Raw genomic sequence first — 24,218 nt, forward strand, 5'->3', positions numbered from 1 at the left:
AGTCAGAGGCCAGCTGAACATCATACAGACAAGAGCAGTAGAACGTAATTTCCTCCGGCTGCAACAAAGGTTTTATATTAAAGGCAACAAGGCGGACCGCTTGCTCGCCAGAAAGCTACGAAAGGAGGCAGGTGACCAAACAATCCTAAAAATAAAAGATATGGGAGGGGCCCTGTTCACATCGAATCCCCAAATGCTATACTGACCTATATAGTTCATCCCACCCCAAAAGCGCAGATCAGGAAGCCTATATGCGCGATATTGGCTGTCAACGCCTTTCGCAGGACAATAGAGATGCGCTGGAAGTTGAGATTACCATTGACAAAGTCAGGAGAGTTATTAATAACCTCCCGTCCAGTAAAGCTCCAGGCCCAGATGGGTATGTGTCTGAATTCCATAAGACCCACAAAGAAGTGCTAATCCCCATTTTGACCAGATTATTTAACTAGATAGGATCTACGGGTCAGCTCCCCCAAACCATGAACGAAGCCAAGGTGATCTTGATACACAAAAAGGGTAAAGACCCGACTGACTGTGCATCCTACTGTCCAGTTGCGTTGATAAACGTCGATGCTAAGATCCATGCTAAAGTCCTGGCCAATCGCCTCAAATCCATCCTCCCCAAACTAATTCACAGTGACCAATCGGGCTTTATAAAAGGTAGGCAAACATCTGATAATGTCAGGCGACTTGCACACTTGGTTGAAAAGACCCAGAAAAGGAATATCCCGGCCCTTCTCTTGGCGATTGACGCCGAAAAGGCGTTTGATCAAGTTGAGTGGGGGTTCCTGTTTACGGTCTTGCACAGAATGGGGTTTGGCCCGGGTTTCATTACACGTGCGAGGGCAAATTACCAGAATCCACTGATACGGCTGGCTATAAATGGGCACGTATACGCTCCGATACGGGTGGGAAGAGGGACCAAGCAGGGCTGCCCGATGTCCCCGCTCCTTTATGCTCTGCACTGGAACCGTTTCTGGAGTCGGTGCGGGCGGCTGAAGAGATTAAGGGAATCCAGTTTGGGGGCGAGGATCACAAGATCGCTGCCTTCACTGATATGATTCTGGCTCTGACCCACCCGATCACCTCCCTGCAAGCAGTGGCAAGAGAACTGAACAGATTCGGCCAAGTGGCAGGCTTAAAGGTCAAATTCCATAAGTCTGAGGCGTTGCCTCTTACCTTGTCACCCGCCGCCATCCAAGACCTCTCTAGGGCCTATGGATATAGGTGGGTAGAGTCCTCGCTAAAGTATCTGGGCATCCACCTGACCAAGACCATGGGGCAATTATATACAGCAAATTACCTCCCCACATCCCCCCTCCTCCAGAAGGTGAAATCGAAATTGGTCGACTGGGGCCCGCTTGAGATCTCCTTGTTAGGTAGAATCAACACTTTAAAGTTGGCAATTCTTCCCCTCCTTCTGTAGCACTTTTCAGCTTTACCGGTCCGAGTTCCCACATCTTTCTTTAAGGCCCTGCAAAGAATAACCAGCCGATTTGTCTGGAACCGAAAGCGCCCGAGGGTGGCTGCTTCCATCATGAAAGCTTTGCCAGACCGTAGGTGAGTCGGTGTGCCCGACTTCCGATTGTACTACATAGCGGCACAGATTAAATTCATTAGGGACTGGCAAAGGAATGATGGGGGCAAAGTGTGGAGGCAGATGGATAGGGCTGTAATGGGTAAAGATCTGGAGGCGGTACTGTGGATGCCAAAGCACGATAGGCTGACTAGAATGTACTGTAGTGCAATAACGTCGACGATAGGAGATGCCTGGGACGAAGCTATTGTCAGAGCCCAAATCACCTCCTTCCCTTCCCCGTACACGCCCTTGGGGGGGGTAACCCGCAATTCTCCCCAGTGGCTACAAACCCGCAGAACTTTGACCCAGGTTTCCAGGGGGGCTGTCGGATGTTGCGGGATATGATGGCAGGGGGCGAGGTGAAAAAGTTTGAGCAGTGTAAGTTCGACTTCGGAGTGGGCGAGAAGCAGAGGTTTCTGTACCTTCAGATCAGGCACTGGATCTCCCATACATTAGTGAGACGAGCAGCTTCTCGTTCCCTTACCCAGTTTGAAAAATACTTAGACACGGACACGGGTGACAGGGGGGTGGTTTCGTCCTTTTACAAACTTATGAAACAGGGTGAAGCTGCACGAGCTATATGGTCAAATGGGCACAGGATGTTGGGGGGGAGGGGACATGGAGGAACAGGAATGGGTTAAACTTTGGTCCCAAGTCCGAAATTGGCAAGATCTATCCAAATCTGAGAGATCTGGTTGAAGCGGATATTGAGATGGCACCTTACCCCACTAAGGTTAAATAGAATTTACCCCACGGTACCACGCTATTGCTGGAGGGAGTGAGGCACACTGGGCTCACATTTGGTCTCAAGTTCAGCGTGCGGTAGCCCAGGTGTTGGGGGGCGGGGCGGGGCAGAGCTGTGATACAGGGCGAGACTTCATAGGCCTTAACGGAATGCTGACAGCCCTGCCCACTAGAGCGGACCGCAAGCTGTATGTGATAATAATGTCATCGGCTGACTGGTTGTGGCTAGAAAGTGGAAATCAAGGGACCCTCCGCAGGAACCATGAATGGGTTGCGAAACTGTGGTCATTGATGGCAGTGGAGTGGCTCACTTATTCGATCCAGGGGGCTCACATGCGCTTCACTTCGGACTGGGCCAATCTGCTATCATACTTAAAAGCGGGAGTTTGCCGTGCTTGGTGTCCCAAAGCTATGGAACTATTGGGCTTAGTTCGCCCTCAGGATGAATCAGACCTGTGAAGTCATGTTTTTGCTCATAACTCCACCCGAGCTGCTGGGTCGTTTTAGCAGAAATAAAAATGTATTTCATTTGTTCTTGATGATGAGCTGTCAGCAAACCTGTAGGATCTGAGAAGGGGGGAAGGTGGCGGGGGGGGGGGGGGGGGAGTTGTTTTTGTGGGATAAATGGGGTTGGTAAACTTTCATTGCTTGGTGTATTGTAAACTAATAAAAACTTATTGGAAAAAAGAAACATCTTCCTGGAGGATCGGCACCATAAATGCTGATATTGCCTGCTTCCGGACTACAATGAGGGAGGGATGCACTGTGTGCCATGGTTTCTCGAAGAAAACCAGAAACGACCACTACAGCAGACTGTTGGCGTGGCTCAAGTCGAGCAAGGCCACTGACTCAGCTTCGGGGCAGGGTCAAGCAAGCAAGCCTCAGCCAGGACCAGCCGGTTCGGGAAGCGAACTTCCTCCAGGAGGAGGTTGAGATCCTTTGAGGACGCCCCGCTCGCGGGGGGGTGCAAGAGAAGGCCAAGCTCTGTGACACTAGATCTGCTGGGTTCGCCGCTGAGGCGGGTCCCGAATCCGACAAAATGCGATTGCCATCACTGTCGTCCTCCATCGTGAGCATGACAACTAAAGTAACATCTTCGAAGAGAAAGTCACTAATCCCGTCCAAACTCTGTGTCCGCGGATAAACCAAAGTGGGACAAGTCTGGGTAGGACTCGTCAAAGCTGGCTAATACCTCGCAGCATGCCACGTCAACTCAGTTGACAACAGGACTATCGTCAAAAGCAGCCACAAGCACTTAATCGACGAAGTCAACGACGTCCACTATGGCAGCTCTAAAAGAGAGCAGGTCCAAGAAAGAAGTGGTGGCCGCTCCACGGGTTTCATTATCCCCAAGGCGAGATATGGCAGTGGAGGCAGAAGCAAAGGAGCTGTGGTCAGGGACTGCCAGGCGGCCGCAACGACCCAGCAACCTCCTGAGAGGGAGAGGGAGACGGCGCCTGCGGAGGAACCTCCCTGATACGTGGACCAACATGCTGCTCCAGATATGCCGGAGCAGATTTTCTCAAGTACCGACAAGGGAGAGAATGATCTGCACGACGGATACTGCTCAGATCATGAAGGGGGAGGGTTTGGGGGTGGTGGACCTGAGTCGCCTGCTCGCAAGAGGAGACGCATCAACTCAGACCCCACTCCTCTGGCTCCTTTCACCCCTAGACCTAGGGACGTGTCGCTGGACATTCTCACAACCCTGCACACACTGGCAGGCCTCGAAAAATCTTTAAAAACCTGCTAGACCTACATGTCTATTAACTTAGTCTATCTACTCGCCCTTGGAGAAATACACTCGACCTACAAACTGGATGGCACTTTTAATTTTGCTGAAAAAACATTACTGGTGCCTTCTACTTGCATTTTCATAACTGTGAGGACTAATGCTGCTTATATTATTTAATATCAAAACTAATCAGCACATTTTGTTTTTTACTGGAAAAACATGGCAACTCATGAAACATGTTATAGACAAAATTCCACAAATACTAATAATGTGCGAAGACTACCACCATGTAAAGTGCCAGTTGCGCTGGCAGCTGAAACACATTGCATAGTTGTTAGACCTGTCATTTACCCTTAATAACAATGCAAGTTCTTACACAGCACATTGTGCTGAATTATTCCTGCTCGCGATGTACTGACTGGTGTTATTACCCCACTTAATAGTGCTCAAATATCAACATCGGAAGAATAAAATGCTGAATTGGCCCTGCTGCAGACTCGAACATGAAGTGTATGCTGGCCTCTTGTGAGAGGAGAACACTTAACTTGGGTGCTGTTGTGAGAACTTGGGGATGTTTGTCATTTGGAATCTTCTGTTCCCTGCACAACACAGATATGGGGTAGACATGTTCCACAAAGACACAGCAAAAGATGGTGCATCCTGTCATGTAGCACACTTGGAATGTATCATTTTCAAGCTGGGATTTTACATAGCAGCTTGCATTGTAAGCAGTTTCCACAGATTTCGGATTTGTATATGTTCAAAGCAAATTGTTGGGGTGGTGACCTGCATAGCATGCTTTGTATGCTTTTACCCCTCCGCCCGCTCTGGGGATCACTGCTATGTTCTAGGAATTTAAAGAGATTTTTGAGGACTGTACTTTTAAGAGGGTGGTGGTTGATAGTGACTGAGTGTACACCTCTGGGTGTAGTTGTCTCAAGCGCTGCTAGAATGTTTGAGAAATGGCACCTATCCTATCCTCAAATAGTAGCAAAGGGGTCCAGCCTCAATGGACTTGGAGTCTCTTAAGAAATGTGTGTTGTGCTCCAGTTTTTCTCTCTTGAAGTTCTAATGATGCAGTAAGTGCAAATGGGTTGGCCATTAGCACCATGCACTATTAACAACTTAACACAACTTATACACAATATAGATATACATTTAAAAACAACAAGCTATCAATGTTAACTGCAACAAGTTACATACATCAAGTTAGTTATAAATTGCAGCACACATGGTTTGAAACGTGGAGAAAACAGCACATGCACAGAAAATTACTGTAACAAAAAGTCATACTAAAATGACACTGTCAGGAAACTGTAAGCTCGTAGTTAACTAATACTGGTGTAAAGGATGCAACACTATTCGAGAACGGTGTATATCATTCATCAGTAGGCGGCACTCCCCTGATTCAAACTCTTAATTTTTTTTTTTTTTTTATTGTTGTATTATTAGTTTGCATAAAACCTTATACAACATATAGCACAAAAGAAAAACACATTTATACCTTTCATACAACCAATACATAAGCATATAAGAATGCACTGATATATAAGATGGAGACAAAGTTATCATACCATACAAAAAAAAGAAACCGAGAAAGAAATTTCATCTAAAACATCTAAGACGTCAGAATTTTACAAAATTCTTAAAAGATTCCTTCCCAGCCCTAAAATCAAATTACATAGAAGTTATATGCCTTGTTAATATCATTACCCGTTTTTACCCTATAGGTACCTACACAATTAATTCTTTATTTTTGGCTTCCAATTCCTCCGTTATATTTTGAAGAAATAAATTCAAAGCGAGAGTTAGGGAGATATTAACACCCCACATGCAGCGACTCCAGAACAGATTTTTCGACATTTCTAAATCCTCATCAAATCTATCGGTGAGGTATAGAGCTCGTTTCGACCCAAAATGGACACATGTTAAGACGAGGTGCTTGAGAGTTTCTAACATGTCAGTTTCTCCACAAAAACGACATGTGAGGCTAGGTAAAATATAATTAAGCACCTTTTCTTTATGTATCCAATAGTGAATTCTTTCTAGGGTCGGCATCTGGTTAAGTCTAAAACGCATAAATGTAGTTCTCGCCCTATAACAGGGGAATCGAAGTAAATAAACGGGGATACATTCCCTTGCATGTACAAATTTAGCATATTCCTTATAGGTTGCATAAGACTCTATTTCATTGACTGTATCCACCCAATCCGCCTTGAATAACAGTTTCTTAACTAGGCCGGGTCGTTGCACCAAGTCGTCTAAACTAGAGCCTAAAATATATAACAGAGCATTCATTCTGTCGCTGAATCCCTTAATTGATTGGACTGACCCAGATTTAATCACCCTATTCAACAACTCATACAGGGTATTTATACAAGGATCATTCATTTTTCTAAAAAAGGAAAGCTGTCTCCACTAATATCTGGCTTTGAGTGAGACTAGACATAGTTCGTGCCGGATAATGGCATTGGGGATTGCCATGGAAAGGCCCATTACTTCCTTCCATAATTTCCCCTGAACCACATTTAAATAGGAACTCATATCCTTGGTGCAAATATCCAGACCATATAAAAGAACCGGCTCACATTTAGCAAGGTAGAAACGTCTAATGGGTAGGAGCGAAAATGTACATACTCGAACCCTCAAAAATTTCATTTGAGTCTTTAATTTAGACGCTTTTTCTGCAAGGCTCAATTTCCACCTCTTTAGGCTAGAATTGTTAGAAAAATTATAGCCTAAGTATGTTATGGCCTGCACCTGTTCCACCAGATTGTCCCCCATATTCCAGACATAAGATTTGACAACTCTCTTCTTAGAGATTACAATCGTTCGAGATTTCGATGCATTGGGGGAAAGATTGTTCATCATAGCATATTGATAGAAAATATCCATCCTTCTACGAAGACCCCGTGGGGTACGATCAAAAAGAATGAAATCATCCGCAAAGGCCATCCACTCAATAACCAAACTACCCATCCTAACGGGAGCGATGGAAGGACCCCGCCATATATCCTCCACATCGCTGACGTACAGGTTGAAGAGCGTGGGTGCAAGTGAGCAGCCCTGCTTAACCCCCACCTCAGTCTCTATGGCATCAGAAAGGGAACCTTCGTAGGATAAGCGCACCCTGACAGAGGTATTTCTATGTAAAAGAGCCAAGAGTTGAACAGTCTTACGTGGAAAATTCATTGCTAACATTTTGGTCCACAGTCTATCTCTAATGACCCCGTCAAAAGCATTAGAGAGGTCCAAGGATGCCATATAGACTTCGCCCATTTTAGTTTGATGGACTGTATCTCTTAAATGAGCCAAAATATTTCCGTTCAAGTCTGTTCCCAAGCCTTCTCTAAAGCCAACCTGAAATTTACTGAAGCAGGCATTCCTTCTAGTAAATTTATTGATGTCCCTTAAAAGTAGAATGCCAAAGACCTTACTAGCTGCATCTAAAAGGGCTATAGGTCTACAATTCTGAGGGTTAAGAACGTCCCCTTTTTTAAATATAGGGACAATAATACTCTGGGCCCAAGTTTTAGGAATAGTATGGTATTTAAAAATATCATCAAATATAGGTTTGAGCAAATCAGCCCATATTCCAGGGGATGTCTTTATGACGAAGGGGGGAATGCCATCCGGGCCTGGTGCTCTAGAAGGTTTGAGTTTATTAATGGCCCATTTGATATCCTCTAAATCCCACCCACAATCTTCCACCACGGGGGGACCTAAATCCAAATCCTGTTCCCTTGTAAAGTAAACGGGTAATGCAAACTTTTGCTTATAGAAGGCACTCCACACTTCTGCTTGGATCGGGCAGTCTAGTTTGTCTTTTGCAGATTCAAACTCTTAATACTGAACCCTGGAACATAGCGTATTCCGTCTTGTCCCCAATTAACCTACTCTTGTGTCTAGCTCTTTACGCTACGCACACAGTCCATCCCCACGCACAGCAACAATCTGTCTACAAATGCCACTTTAACCATCATGGGGCAATGATACGGCTCACAGCGTTAGCCCACTGCCACCCATTCAAATCCCGACTGTGCCGTGCCAACGAGTAGCCTAATATTCAAGTGCTGGCTTTCCAGATGCACACTTCATTCTCACAGCCACAAATCGCATAGAATTACACGAGCACCCATGATTCTTATACTTGTCCTCTGCACCCATCGGCACCTCTGGACACATTTTTCTCCCTCTAATTCCTGAGCGCTTCTTTTTTGCAATGCCAAACATGGAGGTCATCAGTATGGCAGAAGTGCCCTCTACAAGACCAGTTTACACAAACACTGAGCTTCAACTGGGTTTTTACTTACTTTGAAGTAGAGGCATACTTTCCAGCAGAAGTGTGTGTTTTCTAGGGGTTAAACTGGAACACTGTCTATAAGCCCTGATGTATCTCAAAGGGTTGATAACCATAATGTAGCCTGCCTGGACCTCTCAGGATAGCACCTCTTCAGCAGGGTGGTGCTGAAGGGGCGGGGGGGGCGTGCGGGCAATGCAGTGTTCAAAACCATATAGTTTACCGAACTCATGAAGTATATGGGTGCGTTTCATCTTGTTTTCAAGTCTAGTCTTGCATAAACAACTTGTCCAGAAAATGAAAGTATGTTTCCTGCTCCCCACTCCCCCTCCCCTATCGAACAGCCTCTTTTCTGTAACAGTGACATTTTCCTATCTCCTCCATGCACCAATGCATTGCACTTTGCCACAGCAATCTGTTGGGGCTAACGTTTGGCGCCTTAATACTCTCCAAGCTACGATTTCAGGAACTATGCTTGATGAATAGATGTATAAGATTACAAATAATAACCAACCCTGCTATCCATCAATACCTCACACAAACACTTTCACACATTCAGAGACCTCTCCGACCACAACCCTTGGCCCATAGCGCCTTCTAATTCTTCCTCCTCATGTACCCAATTAACCTTTGTGTTTTGATTTCTTTTGCAAGCATATGGGGAAAAAAATATTTTTTTTTATTTTTTTATTGCACCACTAGACCAGTCTACAACATTGCTATGTGTTATTTTGCTGTACCACCACTTAATACTGTGGCTTGATTATTTTCTTTTCATCAGTCACAACTTTCCCTGGTTACACCATACAAACTTGTTTAGTATAATCTCAATGACTGTTGCATCTTTTGCCATGATGCGCACTTTCAAGGTGGGCTATCACTTTTGCAAACTTTTCTCTATCACACCTTTTGAGTCCGGCATGTTTTGGGAAATGTGCTCCTTACTCTCCCTAATCACTCTTCATACTGCGGATGAATTCAGCACACAGGAGAGCATATACAGTAACATTTACTTATAACCTCTCAAAATGGCTAGGACATGATATCCCATCCTCCCACCCCCGGTATTCCCAAGTGGGTATTGTTCTCGGACCTCATTCGGCTTGGCCAGGTGGCGAGAGGTCGCTAGTGGAGTGGAGGTCTCTCGCCATCAAGCGTGGCTTATAGGTTAGGCCGGGTAGTTCTGGTCATAGTCTAGCACTGGTGCCCAAATGTTTATAAATCGGTGGAGAAACCCCGCTTTTGCTGCCGTGACCTTTTCGGCTATTAGAATGTCCCAAAGTTTAATCCAGCAGAGGGTCATCAGGGGTCCTTCCACGGACTTCCAGGTGCGGGCCACCGTGATTTTGGCTGCCAATAAAAATTGGGATACCAACGTTGCCCTCCTTCCTGTTCTCTGGTAAGAGCGTGGGAGTGGGATCCCTAGGAGGACTTGCTGGGCGCTAGTGGTATTGCCACTTGGATGATGTCCTTTATTGTGGCAAGGCATAGGATCCAGAACTCCCTTACTTTGGGGAAGGTCCACCACATGTGGAGGTAGGATCCTGGGTGGCTGCAAAGACGCCAGCGCAAGAGCAATTTGTGGGTGCATTCCCGATTAGTGATGCAGCGGGATGCTGTGCGCGTTCTAGTCCAGATGTCCACCCATGTGTGGTGCTCTATAGCATGACCCAGGTCTGCCTCCCATTGGGACATATAGGAAGGCTTAGTGTGGAAGGGGTCTTCCTGCAGCAGTTCATAGAGGGCTGAAATCTTTCCCTTAGCTGACAGGTCATTTACTGTAAGATTTAGTGGGGTAGGGGGTCGTGTTGCAGCCACCCGGATCTGGGGGTGGGAGTACCAGTGCCTCAGTTGGGCGTAGGTAAATCTATCCGTCTCAGCTAGTTGGAAAGTCGTTTTACAGAGTTCGAAGGTAAGGGGAGTGTCCCCTTCGAAGAGCTGCCCTAGCGTTTCAAAGCCTCCTGCTACCCAGTTTCTGAAGTTCGTCGGGTTGGCCTCTGGGGAGAAGGCTGGTTTAAGGAAGATTGGGGAGAATGCAGTCGGGTCTCCTGGAATACCTCCGTGTCTGCGGGCCCACTCCCAGGCCTTTATCGATTGTTTTGTAGACATCAAACTCCTGGCCAACTCCGGCGTAGTCCGGTGGGGAAAAAACGGAAGGAAGTGAAGGGGGAGAGGAAGGCGGGATTGTTCGATCTCTACCCATTTTGGGTGCCCTGTGGCGATTCCCCATGCTTGAAGATGCGCCAGCTGTGCTGCTATTTGGTATTTGCGGAGGTCTGGCACCCCTAGTCTTCCCAGTTTTGTGCTGGCTATCATAGTTCTCCGAGGGATCCGCACCTTCTTGCCTCTCCAGATGAAGTCAATCATTTTCCTTTGGAGCTGCTGTAGTGGGGGGAGAGGGATTAAGGTTGGGATGGAGGCGCAGGTGTAAAGGAATCGGGGGAGGAGGTTAATTTTCCATGTCGTGATGTGGCCCAACAGAGAGATCTCCTGTGCCTGCCAACGGTTAAGGTACTTTTCCAATTCCTCCAAGAGAGGGGGAAAGTTTGCCTGGTAAACTTTCATTGGGTGGGCGGGGATCTGGACCCCCAAGTATGGGATAGATTGGGTGCTCCATTGGAACGGGCTTTGCTTCTCCAGGGTCTCCCTCTCGCCAGGGCCCAGGCCCACTCCGAGAGCCATGGATTTTTGGAAATTAATGGTGAATCCTGCTACACTCCCAAAGCCGTGGATTTCGGTCAGGGCTGCCCACATGGAAGCTTTAATGTTTGTGATGGTTAACACATCGTCTGCATAGAGAGCAATTTTGTGTTGAACATTGCCGATCCTCGGGCTGCTGATCCGGGGGTTTTGGCGGACTCGCTCGGTCCAACGGTTCCATGGCCAAGGCAAAAAGAGCAGGGGGGATAGTGGGCATCCTGTCTCGTTCCACATGTGAGGGGGATTGGGTCCAATAGGCAGCCGTTAACTCTAAGCCGGGTCTTAGGGGCTTGGTAGTTGGCTAGGCCCATCTTCCTGAAGGTCGGGCCAAAGCTGAAAGCTTTGAGGGTGAGGCGCAGGTAGGACCAATCAACCTTGTCGAAAGCTTTGGTTGCATCCAATGCCAGCAGGGCCAGTTGTTGGGAGTCCTGGCTGGCAACCTCTATTAGGTCTAGTGCCCTGCGAATGTTGTCTTTTGTCGACCTGTGGTTTATAAACCCTGTTTGATCCGGGTCTATAATGCTCGGAAGAATAGGTGCAAGGTGATTGGCCAGAATCTTGGAGTATATGTTGTTGTCCAAGTTCAACATAGAGATGGGTCTATACAAGCTATTTTCTTGGGGATCCTTTCCTGGCTTGAGAATGAGGACTGTAATGGACTCCTGCATCGTTGGAGTGAAAGTTCCTGTGGCTGCAAATGAGTTGAAGAGACAAGGCAGGGGGGAGCCCGGGCACAGGATTGATGCTGCATCGTCGAGGTGGCGGATGGTCCGAGGGGTGCCCTTGTACGAGAATTGTAGTGCCGTCAGGAATAGCCACCTGTAGCGGATTTCCTGGCCTCGGAGGAAGAGCGTTTGTGGACGGAGCATTCTGTGCTTCTGGAGAGTTAGAGGGGAGAGGTCCTGGAAGAGCTGAAGTGGGTAGCCCTGGAAGGAGAGTTCATCGATTGAGCGGCCTATCGCTGAAATGGCCTCCTTGGTGGTATAAAAGTGGACTCTTGTGATTATGTCCAGAGGGGGGTCTGTCAGTTCCTCGGCAGGGGCACAGTCTATGGTATGATCAAGTAGGAGCTGAGCTTCATCCAAGTTCGGCAGCAGAGACTGGAAGAAATTGCTTACGGGGAGCTCCTTGTCAGATTGATGAGGGCACCCCTTGGACGCGCAGGTTATTGGGTCGGGAGCAATTTTCTGTATCTTCCTGTTTGAATTCAAGGATTTCAGTTCTGTCCATTAATGTCTGGATGGTGCGTTGCGCTTCTGCTAGTGAGTTAGTGTTCCAGGGCAAGTTCATCAGATTCCCCCATCCTATGTTCGATGTTACTGACCCTTTGCTCTGTTTGCTCTAGTTTTGCAGTAAGTTCCGTCATGCAGAACCTAAATTCCGATTTGATATCGGACATGAAGGCTTGAAGGTCTTATTTGGTTGCAAAGGTCCCTTTATCCTCCGTAGCTTTCTGGGGTGTGAGTTTAGGTGGGTCTGCTTTCTTTCCTCTCTCTGACACCAGCAGCATGGTGGAAATGTCAGCGGATTTAGAAGGTTTCAGAGCTTTGGCCATGGCTCTAAGGTGGGGGGGGGGGCGACTCCTGGTGAGCTTTGCCCGAGGTCAGGGTATTAACTAGCAGGTAGGGTGTTAGTTGATCCGTAGGCAGTCCTGAAACACCAGCCAAGAACTGCAATATCTAGGAATGGTGGCAGCAGGGGAGGTAGAGGGTGGGGCGCCCCAGGAAATGTGCGGACAGGATAGGCTTGTCGAGTTCTTTGCCGCAGTGGAGTAGTGGTAACCCTTGGGTAGGGGGATGGACGTAGGTCCCTGCGTAAGATGGTTGTTGGTCCTCTACTCATCCGCTGGAGGTTCCCAACATGAAGGTCGAGGAGTCAAGGCTCTCCAAGCTGTTGAGGGTGGGAGGTGTTTAGGGGTGCCCCAGGAAGCTGAAGGGGGTGTCTATGGTGACCCAGGCTGCAGCGGGGTATCTGGAGGCCCTGGGGTCCAGGGGAGGGTCGGCGAGGCTCAGAAGAGAGGGAAGGCAGTTCCAATGGGCCCCGGTGGGTCCGTCTCAACTCCACCGCATCGGGGACCCCGGCAGGGAAGCAGCTAGTGGTTAGGCGGTACCTGAGGGAGTAATAAGGGGGCCCAGGGCCGCGGCAGAGGAAGAGCCCCTGTGTTAGGCCGAGCAGAGGGGGGTAGGCATTCAGGAGGCACTTGTGTGGGCTGGGTGAGAGTTCCGTGGAGCAGATATTGGTGCCCCCAGCTGTGATCGGCCGTATCCGGGGACGCCGTTCATTCGGCCCTCCTCTCAGGCACAGGAGTCATCCCCCACGATGTCTGGGAGCCCCTCCCCCCCAGAGGGCGCCAAATGTCTGCAGGTACACCGCCTCCACCTGTAGGGAAGGCACAAACGACTCGCTGGTGAGCCACTCCGGAGCACAGGTGGAGGAAGGAGGGGCCGGGGCCCGACCCTGGAGGGGCGAAATGAAGCCGCTGGCGCTCCCCGCAGCTGGAAGATCAAGTCAAAGATGGGCCGGAGCGCCCTGGTGAAGATAACTGGTGAGTCGTGAGGAGGGATTCATGGTATGGAGGTCGGCTGGGGGTGCTGGAGTTGGGGCGCAACCTCAGGGGAACTCAATCCTCGTGGGTCCCGTCTGGGCCAGGCTTCCGGGCAGCCTCACCTGTGTGCTGGAAAGCTGGAGCGGTCAGGCTCCGTCAGCATGCTTGAAGGGGATTCAGCCATCCGGGGAAGACCCGATGCCGGCTAGGGCCGTATTGGCGCGGCCGCCATTTTGTATCAGCTTGTTGGTCGCAGGCGGTGGGTCCCCCGCCGCGTTTTCGGGGATCCCATCTCCGATATCCTCTCAGAATTCTGCCGTTGCTGGACCCATCAATTTACGAACAATAGCCACAGTGGGAACCGGCGATATTAGAGTGTTGCAGCGGACCCATGCAGAGGCTGTTAAAGGAGCCGCCTCAGTGAAATTTAAAATAATGCATCAAACTGACCATGAATATCTAATTATCAACCCTACGTAGCACATGTGGAATTTGTTGCGAGTGCAGATCCAGTGTAATTGGCCCACAAAATCAACTTTGCGATTGAAGTTTCTTAAATGTCTGTAATACAACTATAGCTCCTCTAGTCATAACGCATATTCATGTCCAGGAACAACAGTTAATTGGTGTATATTTTTAGAGCTATATGGGAGAAAACGATTGTCGTAAGCTTGCTGACTGAGGATAGAAATATGCAGAGGTAACCACGCTGTTGACAGATGTTAGATAGAACATTTAAATGCTGGGCACAGTGCACTGCTGTCACCTAGAGGCTTCACGGACATTGCAGCATCTTTATTATAAACAGATTTCATGAATAGGCTCGGCTGCTCGGACTAGTAGAGCTAAAATGATACACGACTTGTCAAAAAAGCACTCGCCTATGCGAGTGGATTTTTCGAGGCCTGACTGGTCACCGAAATCCAGCAAAGGATGCCTCCATCAGGGCATGCACCTCCACGGGAGAGATGCCAGCGCATCTGAGGTTGAGCTCTCCCCAGCGGAAGAGAAAGTCCAACTCTCCACCACCACCTCTTCGCGAGAAGACCCCACCTGGAGCCCCGGATCTGTACACGGGCACAGCTATGGGCACTGACGAGGACGTCTATTTCATTGCGGCTGACTGAAAACCCCCACACGCGGACAAGCTCCACAGGGCCTCCCCACAGGACGAAGTTGGATCTTTTCATTCTGTCATGTCAAGCAACTCTGAACCGTTTGTTTGTTCCCAAGAGACTAAGAAAGAGGGTTTCCTGTACCAGCGACGCAAGTTGAGAAGAAAGACCATCATGTCCATTCCCTTCCTGGATGACATCTGGGAGGATTGCCTACCTCTAATGAAAAGTGCAAGTATGGCTCCGACCAAGCAGGACAATTTGGAGAAGTACAAGGTGCCAGATTCAGCTCCCATGTGCTTAAGGTCTCAGCCCTCACCTGATTTGGTGGTCTCGGCCACAGCCAGGAAACGCTTGGCGAACCAGTCATCGGCAGCCATGGTACCTCCAGATCAAGAGGGAAAGAAGCTGGATGCAATGGGCAAAAGGATAATTTATACAGCCATCAAAGCAACTAACGCCCTAGCCATTTTGGCCCTATCCTGGACTTCCTGCCCGAAGACAAGACTGTTGAGGCACTAGAACTCTTTTAGGAAGGGGAAGTGACCTCGGATCATTCCATCACATTGGCAGTGGACATCGCAGACGCAGGTTTCTGCCAGATGGGTAACGGGGTGTCCCTATGTCAAAGTTGATTGAAGGCAACAAACATCCGCCAGGACGTTCAGACTAAGGTGCTGGATATGCCGTTCAACGGGGAGCACCTCTTCGGAAAGGCAGTCGAATAGCCTTTGTAGGTGATGAAGACTGACATGGAGACGACACGCTCCCGAACTTTGCAGCTGCGACGATCGTCGTCCTTTCGCTCTTCCAGAGGAAAGCCAGGAAGATCTTCCAAGGGTTACAATACCCCATACCGGCAGCCTTCACGCTCTGCCACTCAAGCGTACAGGGATGCTCTTAAGGCAGCAGAGAAAAGCAGCGGCGCTAACCACAGGGCAGGGCCCGACCCCCAAGCAGGCCTGAACTGGCCATGGCCTCGGGGGGGCCCCCCACCTACGCACCCCAGTGGGAGGCCCGCTGGTGAAGTTCGTCAGCATGTGGGAAAATACGTTGCACGTACTAAGAATTTTTGGAAGACTTATTAGTTGTTAGTCCATTGTGGACCTGTAAATCAAGGAAAGGCCTTATCAAAGGTTTCCATCTCCAGGTGGTTCTCCGGCTGCATCATGCTGTTATTGAGTGGAGCCCTGGCTGCTGCCAATTCAGCCGAGAGCCCATTCCACCAGAGCCATCGCAGCAAGGACAGCGTTTCTCTCTGATGTGCCCTTGCTGAACATCTGCAGGGCTGCTACGTGGAGGTCCACGCACACCTTCACAAGTTTCTACTGCGTCGACAGGGATTCCGGAGGGAGTCCTGAGTCAGCCAAGCTTTGCTACGCAACCTGTTTGTTGAGGCAATTCTGTTTCAGAGAGGAGTTATTGCTTCTGTTGAGCCTTGCCACCTCCCGTTGTTGTGCGTATGTACTGCTGTGTAATCGTTATTCATGAGCATATAAATCCATGCCAGACCCCATACTGGAGAAGGTTTCTGCCAGACCCCATGCTGGAGAAAAATAGTTAAAGGTAAGTAACTTGAACCTTAGTTATAAGGCACACTCTTATAAGATCTCTTTACTAGATTTGGGAATGTGACATGCAAAAACTGCACCAACTGCTATCTAAATGAGGTACTGCATGCCTTTCTCCTGCCCTTACTTTTCTTCACGCGTCACCTTTCCTCAACATCTCCAATACCATATCCTCTGTATCTTTTTTAAATACATTTATGGTCTGGCTTCACCTGCCTCTTTTCACCCCTGGTTGGGCTTCCAAAATGAAGTACCATTTGTTATCATACCTAGTATTTAAGGTTTTCTATGGAAAACTATTGGAATAAATATGTGACACAATAGAAGATTGTAATGCTTGTTTCTGATGTTTGTTAATCTGCTTAGAATCATATGCTGTGCATATTCCGACATCCAGTGGTCACTACGGAGTATTGCATCTTGTTTTTCGAAAGTCAAAAAGGGGACATCAACATAGCCATGTCTGTAACACTGTCCCTATAGTGACGTGTAGTGTACCCAAAATCCCTCACGCGTCGTGGTCCCTCAGATTGTTTTTTTCCGCCCAGAATATTGGTCGCCTTAAGCGGAGCTCGTAAGAGACATTGCCATTGCTCGACCTTTGGTTGATTTTGTTTAATTATTGTTAACTGACATCACCTCCAGCCCTCTTTCGACGGCCATTCCACATCTCTGCCGAGACCAGATCTTCGACGGACGGTGGTTTTCGACGGACGGTGATCCTATCGGCGCTGCCGACCACGTGGCCCGGCCTCACCGGCCTACACAGTAGGGAGAGTGGGGTCGGGTGGACATTTCTGTCTCATACTAGAAAGCCTTTCCCTTTCTTCCCCCTTTCCTTCTAGGTTGTTATCACTGGTTACGTCCTCAGCTATGGAGAGGACTCTAAGCAGATTAACAAACTTCAGAAGGATATGCATTACTTACCGTAAAAGCATTTCTGATGGTTGTATCTTCTTAGATTCACATGTGCCCACCCTTGCTCCCCGCGCGGATGGAAGGAACATAGACGTCTAATTATTTTCTCTCTTTTCTGTACTCACTCACATTAGTCATAAGGCTCCCTCATGGCAAAAAAAATACAGAGGGACCTCGACGCGTCAGGGATTTTGGGTACACTACACGTCACTTTAGGGATAGTGTTACAGACACGCCTATGTCGACGTCCCCTTTTCGACTTTCGAAAACCAAGATGCAATACTCTGCATTGACCACTAGATGTCGGACTATGCACAGCATGTGCATCGAAGCAGATACAACCATCAGAAATGCTTTTACAGTAAGTAATGCATGTCTTACTAGGTTTACAAGTAAGTTACTGTACTTATAATAGTCGCTTGTGCTGGTAGTTCTTAGGCTGCCTTCCTCCAGACAAACTTACCTACTAATCTACTGCATGTCTTCGGTAATGGCCGGTGAGAAAGATGTATAGAAGATCTGATTGTCACACTGCGTAGCTTTTTTTTTTTTTTTTGGGATGGCAAAAGGGAAAGGAGCCCCACATGTCTGAGCTACCTCCTCTTGGAAATCCGATAAAAATGGCTTTCGTGTTTACAAGCACCTTGTCAATGAATAGCTTAATTGCGGAAATACATCAGCTTTCTAACTATATAATATTTATCAATGTTTTATTTCAACAAGAAATTTGAATTGTCCAATAATAGATCTCTCTTCATAGTGTAAGGGAACACCTCTAACTAAATAGCCTGTTTAATTATTTTAAAGAACTAATGTGTTGGCAATTAAGAACTTTTCCAGTATTTGAATACCATTGTACCAAGTATGAAGAGTAATCTACATTTAAAACCAAGGGTTCCTGTTATTTTTAATTAAATTAACAACAAAACGATTCTTACATGCTGTTTACAAATCACTCCTATAGCTAATGTGTTCCGTAACGATTGGGTGAATTCCATGTCAAAGCATCAAAGGGGCATAGGAGAAATACGTTTGTAAATATTTACCTCTTACGCACATCGAACCCCTGCAAATGTTTCCTGTTAATGAAAGCTAGGTGTTATCATTTGTAAAGTAAGTTAAAGTTCAGTTCTTAATGTGTCATATTTACTGACCTTTGCTTTTTGGGATTTGATCATTTGTATTCGACAGCGGAAAGGGACTATCTGGTCAAATGTAGAGAAGAATGGGAAAAAACAAAAGATCCTGAAGCGGCTCTTAAGAAACTACAGGTGAAACGATGTGTTGAAGGACAGCTACTCAGAGGACTTTCAATGTATGGCTTGAAGAACATAATCACTGCATTTGGCATAGTGAGTATAACCACTATTTTTAAGTTTGAGACAAACATTATTTTCATTATCTTCTTCGGAAGGGTTCCTTACTATGCATTTGATTCTCTTCCCCTCCACTCCCCAAAACCTCTAGTGGTTGGTGCAGAGTATTACATTATTTCTTTCCAAAGTTTAAAATAGCACACCGACATGACGTTCCCATGATACCGTCCCTACTGTGACGAGAACAGTACCCATGATTCTTCACGCGTCAAGGTCCTCGGATTACTTTTTTTTTCCTCCATCAGTTTGGTCGCATTGCAGAGTTCTTAAAAATATCAATACTTAGCTAGAGATCAAGCAATATTTGATAAAGTTATCTATTTATAACTGTCCTCCTCACCGAAGATCGATCTTCTGGCCTAAACAGTAGGTAGAGTGGGGGAAAAACATATACTTCGGTTACATATATTATTCCCATTTAATTTACACAGTCTCCTTGTCAAGCAGCATCGACAATGGAAAACCCTCCATTTACATTTTGGGCCACACACCATACAAAGTTCCCCTGAAAAGATACAGTGTGTTACTATTTTCTTCTAGAGATAACCAGGGGGATTAGTGCCGAGCCTGTGAGCTCTTCAACCCGAAGACGCTTAGGCTGTAGCATTTGCTGAACCCCCCCCTGCAGTCGCAGAGGACTCCAAGGCAGAGCTGGACAGTCACGGTTTCTTGAGCAAAGCCAAGGAGACAACTGATAGGGAACCATTAGATTCCCAGGAGTCAGTGCCCAGCTACGGAAGGCAGGCATCAAGCACTGCTCTGGAAACTTCCACTGATGGCAAGGCCAAACCTACAAAACACGCCCATGAGGACTGTTTGGGATCGGCGTCCGAGACAGGCACATCAAGCAAATCTAAACACAAAGAGCCACAATAACAGGCCCCTTTCGATGCATATGTCAAAAAAAGCATTGGAAACAAGATCCTCAGACGTGAGTGGGTCTCACTGGACCGTTCGTTTTAAAAGGATCAAGCCACCAAAATGGACTTCTCCTGCCCTGAAAATATCACTCCAGGCTCCAAAACCAAAATCTTAAACACTGAAATCTACTGTTTTTGTTTTAAAAGCTCACAAGTGCAGTCACACACAGTCCCACCACTATTACCGAGACATTAAAAAAGAAAAAGGCCCGCCCCCCCTCTGAGACTGAGGAGCAAGAAGATAAGGGGAGATGTTATTTCAAATTACATCATCTTCTACTTCCTGGACAAAGGAAAGGTTTGAACAAAACATGAATAGTGTATCCTTCTTTATGGAGTTCTTGCATAAAACTCTAATTAAAAGAAAGCATATGGTTTTTGAGGATGTTATATTGCAGAAAAAGGCAAAAGAGCTACCCACATATGAAGACACCATTGAGGTGTACGAATTTACATATCAGGAGGACACATTTGAGGAAGATCCAGGTACTGACTCAGGACCGCCCAGTTCTCTCCCCTGATAATATTGATGATCCTATCTCCTCTTCCCCCACACATAACATTCTATATAATGATCTCCTAAAGAATACTGCTGACTATTTCAAAGTCGAAACACATGAGTCGGAGGAAGATACAGATTTTGTAGACAAAATCTTTAATGAAAAAACAGCAAATGGAGTAATACATCCCCCTATTACAGTCAGCCGAGAGAAGAATTATTCCATCTCTCACCACTCCTGTATGCACAAAAGCTGTTAATCCCAGCACAAAAGTGGTTAATCCCTGCATAGAGAAATGGTTTAAACCTGCTCCAACAAACCCTCTTTAAATGAAAGGGCATATGAAACCAGACTCACTAGTAGTTACCACTACTTGTGAAATGGCATGAACACCATAGCCTCGTCTGAAGCACCACCAGACAGGGGAAAAACAATATGCTCTGGGAAAGAAGGCAGCAACATTGGCAGCATATCAGACTAGAATAGCCAATTACACAGCTCTTATGGCTAATTTTAATAGGGCTCAGTGGAATCCGATGGAGGATCTGGTTAATGACGCCCATGAATCTTTAAAGTCTCAAATCCTAAAGGTTTTAGCAGAGGGGAAACAAATCTGCTAATGCAGTGATTAACAACATAATAGAGGCTGCCGAAACAGCTGGCAGACTGGTAGCCAAGGTAATCCTAGTTTAAAGACCTGCCTGGTTGAGAGGTTCTGGATTCAGACCAGAGAGTCAAGCCACTCTCCTAAACCTGACATTTTTTTATTCAGCAAGGCAGTTGATGAGGCCTTGAAAAAAAAGCCAAAAAAAGGGCATGAAATCCTAAAAACGTTAGGCCATATCACAAGTTGATCTTTTCATCAGAGAGGTTCCGCTATCAACCGTCGTGGGTTTCATACCGAAATCCTACCCAGAACATCTTCACAATTGGGCTAAACCTCAGGAGCAGGATCAAGATCTTGGTTTACTAATCAAGATTAACAAGGTGCGTCACAGTCTACCTTCCAAAGAGAATTTAGAAGAGGAAGTAGAGGAAGAGGCCAGACCTCGGGAGAAGCAGTTGCTGCCTTTGAACACTAACGCTTTGATCCAGGTTCCTTTCATGTCACCCTGGTAGGGGGTCGGATCACATCATTTACCCATGCATGGGAGAGAATAACATCAGACAAATGGGTTCTATCAACCGTACAAAAGGGTTATTGCGTGTAGTTCATAGAAAAACCGTGGGATCTACCGCCAACACAGAAGAATGCTGCTTTAACCCCTACGAATCCTGATCTCGAAAGAAGCCATAGAGCAAGTGTTGCCATCGCAGGAAAACAGGCATTTATTATGTGTACTTCCTTGTTCAAAAGAAAGACAAAAGAAAGGGACCAGTGCTCGACCCAAGGTCAGCACATATTTATGTCCAGCCTCAAAAGAACCTCCTCAGCAGCATTCTGTCTTCGTGCATTATCATTGGTCAATGTATCAGTGTTTGTCAAAATACTCCCAGACATCTGTAGTAACATCTTTAATGGAAACTGCAGAGACGCCACTGACACTTGTATCTCAGCTATTTCCGGTGCCTCAGGATAGCTGTTTATAGCTCTCTCAGCCTCAGACCCGGAGGTTGTGTCTGATTAGATTAGGTGAAGCAGATAATCTGCCCCTGGCCTCCACACAATTGGATGGGTCAGGGAGATCTTTAGACTGGCTCTCCATCTGAGGAATATCCAGGCTCCCCGCAGACACTGATAGCTGCAGAGTCATGCCTCTCTGTATGCTCAGGCATAATTCTAAAAGTGAATTGTTGTTGATATCTTCAAAGTTCAACGAGCTGCCCAAATTAGAAGCATTTGTCTCTCGCACTGTGGATGCCTCCAAAACCGTAGAATTAATTTCCACTAAGGGATTCAAAGGGAAAAACCTGGTGATCCTACTTTGATCTGCAGGAACACCCCTCTTAGGTTTATTCTTTTTACTCTTTGATTCCTCTACAGTGACCACCATAGCTTGCTCCTTTTTCTTTCTTCTTATATTATATTTAGTTTTTTTTTTTTTTTTTTGGTGCCATTTTTGATTATCCTAACTCTAAGATTTCCAAAAATTGATCTTTTAAAAGATATAATCCTAGAGGTTCACTTTTATTACTTTATGAACAATACTCAAACCAGTCCTGGCCCCACCAAGGGATAAACGGCTCTGTGTAGAGTAATAGTTGTTTAGTCCACTGCTACCAGTATCTCCGTGTTGCTTCACCCCCTAAGGGCTGCTGCTTTATATGACACTCCAATGACCAGTGGGTTAAAGTCACACCTCAACCTCTTAGTCCTTTTTTAGACCACCATGACAGTCAGTAGTAATAGATAGCTGTAGTAGATGGTGCCACAGATGTTATGCCACACAAAAGGTCAACACTATACCAGATGATGCCACAATCAACCAAAGTGGGTACATTAGCAAACTTATATTAGCAGGTTCTGTCTGACAGTATCAGGGATCAGGATCAAAGGGAATAAATCCCCACAGTCTCCTGGTCACTACCACTGATATATCTCAGTTCCCTACTTCATCTCGGGAACTGATTGGAGTGGGGGGAGCATATTGTTGTAGCTGATGTGGGGCTCAGCTTGCACTGCACAAAGAGTAGAGGCAACCGTGGTAACTATACCAAAAGCTACAGAGCTCACCAGTGCCTGCAAGTAATTGGAGCTGGGGAAGCGCGTTATCATAGCAAATATAGGGCTCAACCTGCGCTATGCATAGCGTAGTGGGATCCGTGATATCCATTATATGGTGCTCACCAGTGCCTGCAAGTACTCACCGATACTAGATTCAACAGACAGCGCAGTCTGGCCGCCGAAAGACCACAACTTCTGGAGCAACCAGGCACTTCACACACGGTAGCGCTCCTCGCTCCCAACTCACAGCTCCAGATGGCGCCCAAGGCAGCTCACACGCTTGCCGTAATCGGAGGAAAGGATCCTCGCGTACAGCGTACACGTACTGCACGCTAACGTGTCAAGCCGCACCTCAACTCGCCACCAATGCAACGAAAGAGGCCGCCTCCGACACAGTCTCAATCAATCTACTTTACTAATTACTTACTTTTGAGGCATTGCACTCAAATTTTTAAAATACATTTGGCTAACTACACAATATTGTAGCAATACTTGGGTTTGGCAACTACCCATGATGGCAAACATTTACTCACATTTAAATTGATTTGGGAATAACAGCCAATAGTGAAGTCTTTCTATCAACTAGAATCGACTGGTGATTCATAACTGGGGTTTGAAAGGGGCAATGTTAACCCAACATACAGCGGAACATGGCACGCTATCCCAAAATATGGCTGCCACGTTTCCAAAAGAACGGAAAGTGAAGGACGACTTGGGTCCCCAGGGGTTTTTAGCAACAACCAGCAAGCCCCGAGTGAGAGGAAACCCGGCGCTTGTAGCGCAAGCATCAGAATTTTCAGGTAAGCCCTGGGAGTGGGAGGGAAGCCCACATTTCAAGATGCTTGCACACTTTAGACCGTGCTGAACAGAACCTCTTATCAGTAAACTGAAATGCACTTTGCAAACGATGGGACTTTGTCCCAAAGACAACGCATTTAGCATGTCATTACCGTAATTATGCATTCGAAAATTGTCATGCCAGCACCCAGGCAGTACCGCGCCTGGCTTAACAGAAGCCAGTAACTGTGAATAACTGCTGTCATGTGTTGTAGTAGTATGCACACTACACGCTGCACAATTTAAACAAGTAATTTGAATTTTTACACATGCTTGTTTGCACAGGTGGGATTGAGCCCAAGACTAAAAGTGCTTTGTTTACAACAAGAACATTATTCATTGTGTGAACCGCAATGACACACTAAAGGGTAAGAGATGATCTATATGTAATCCCCTGGCAGTAATAAAGTAGATAATCACACTAAGTGACAGCAGTGATAGCTTAACCAGCACATTAAATAAGATGAAATATAATTAGTAGGAGTTTCCTAACCTCCCTCCCTTCCACCTAGTGTTCCGAAACAATGGCACATATTTATTTTTTAGAAGTCTTGTTCTTTAGAATGCACGACGTGTAATGTGGTTTTTGAATCATGTAGGGTATGGGATAAAACACTGATAAGGTCAGATTTTTTCTTTTTGAAATTGACATGGTTTTCTTTTATGAGTTTCTGAATGTTGTGTTTTTATGTTTTCATTTTCTTGATTAATTA

At 46.6% G+C, this 24,218-nt stretch overlaps 1 protein-coding gene across 2 annotated transcripts in view; it reads left to right on the top strand.

The window, feature by feature from the left end:
• The window catches only part of PUS7 (pseudouridine synthase 7), a 1,198,018-nt gene that overhangs the window by 773,697 nt on the left and 400,103 nt on the right, over window positions 1-24,218 (top strand). For both annotated transcript variants that reach the window (XM_069629126.1, XM_069629125.1), the window contains one exon: window positions 18,399-18,559. In XM_069629126.1, coding sequence (XP_069485227.1) covers window positions 18,399-18,559 — 161 coding nt within the window. The remainder of the gene's footprint in view (window positions 1-18,398; window positions 18,560-24,218) is intronic.

The sequence above is a fragment of the Ambystoma mexicanum genome, chromosome 12 (assembly GCF_040938575.1).
Source record: "Ambystoma mexicanum isolate Mex_15411 chromosome 12, UKY_AmexF1_1, whole genome shotgun sequence".
In the NCBI taxonomy this organism is placed as follows: Eukaryota; Metazoa; Chordata; class Amphibia; order Caudata; family Ambystomatidae; genus Ambystoma; species Ambystoma mexicanum.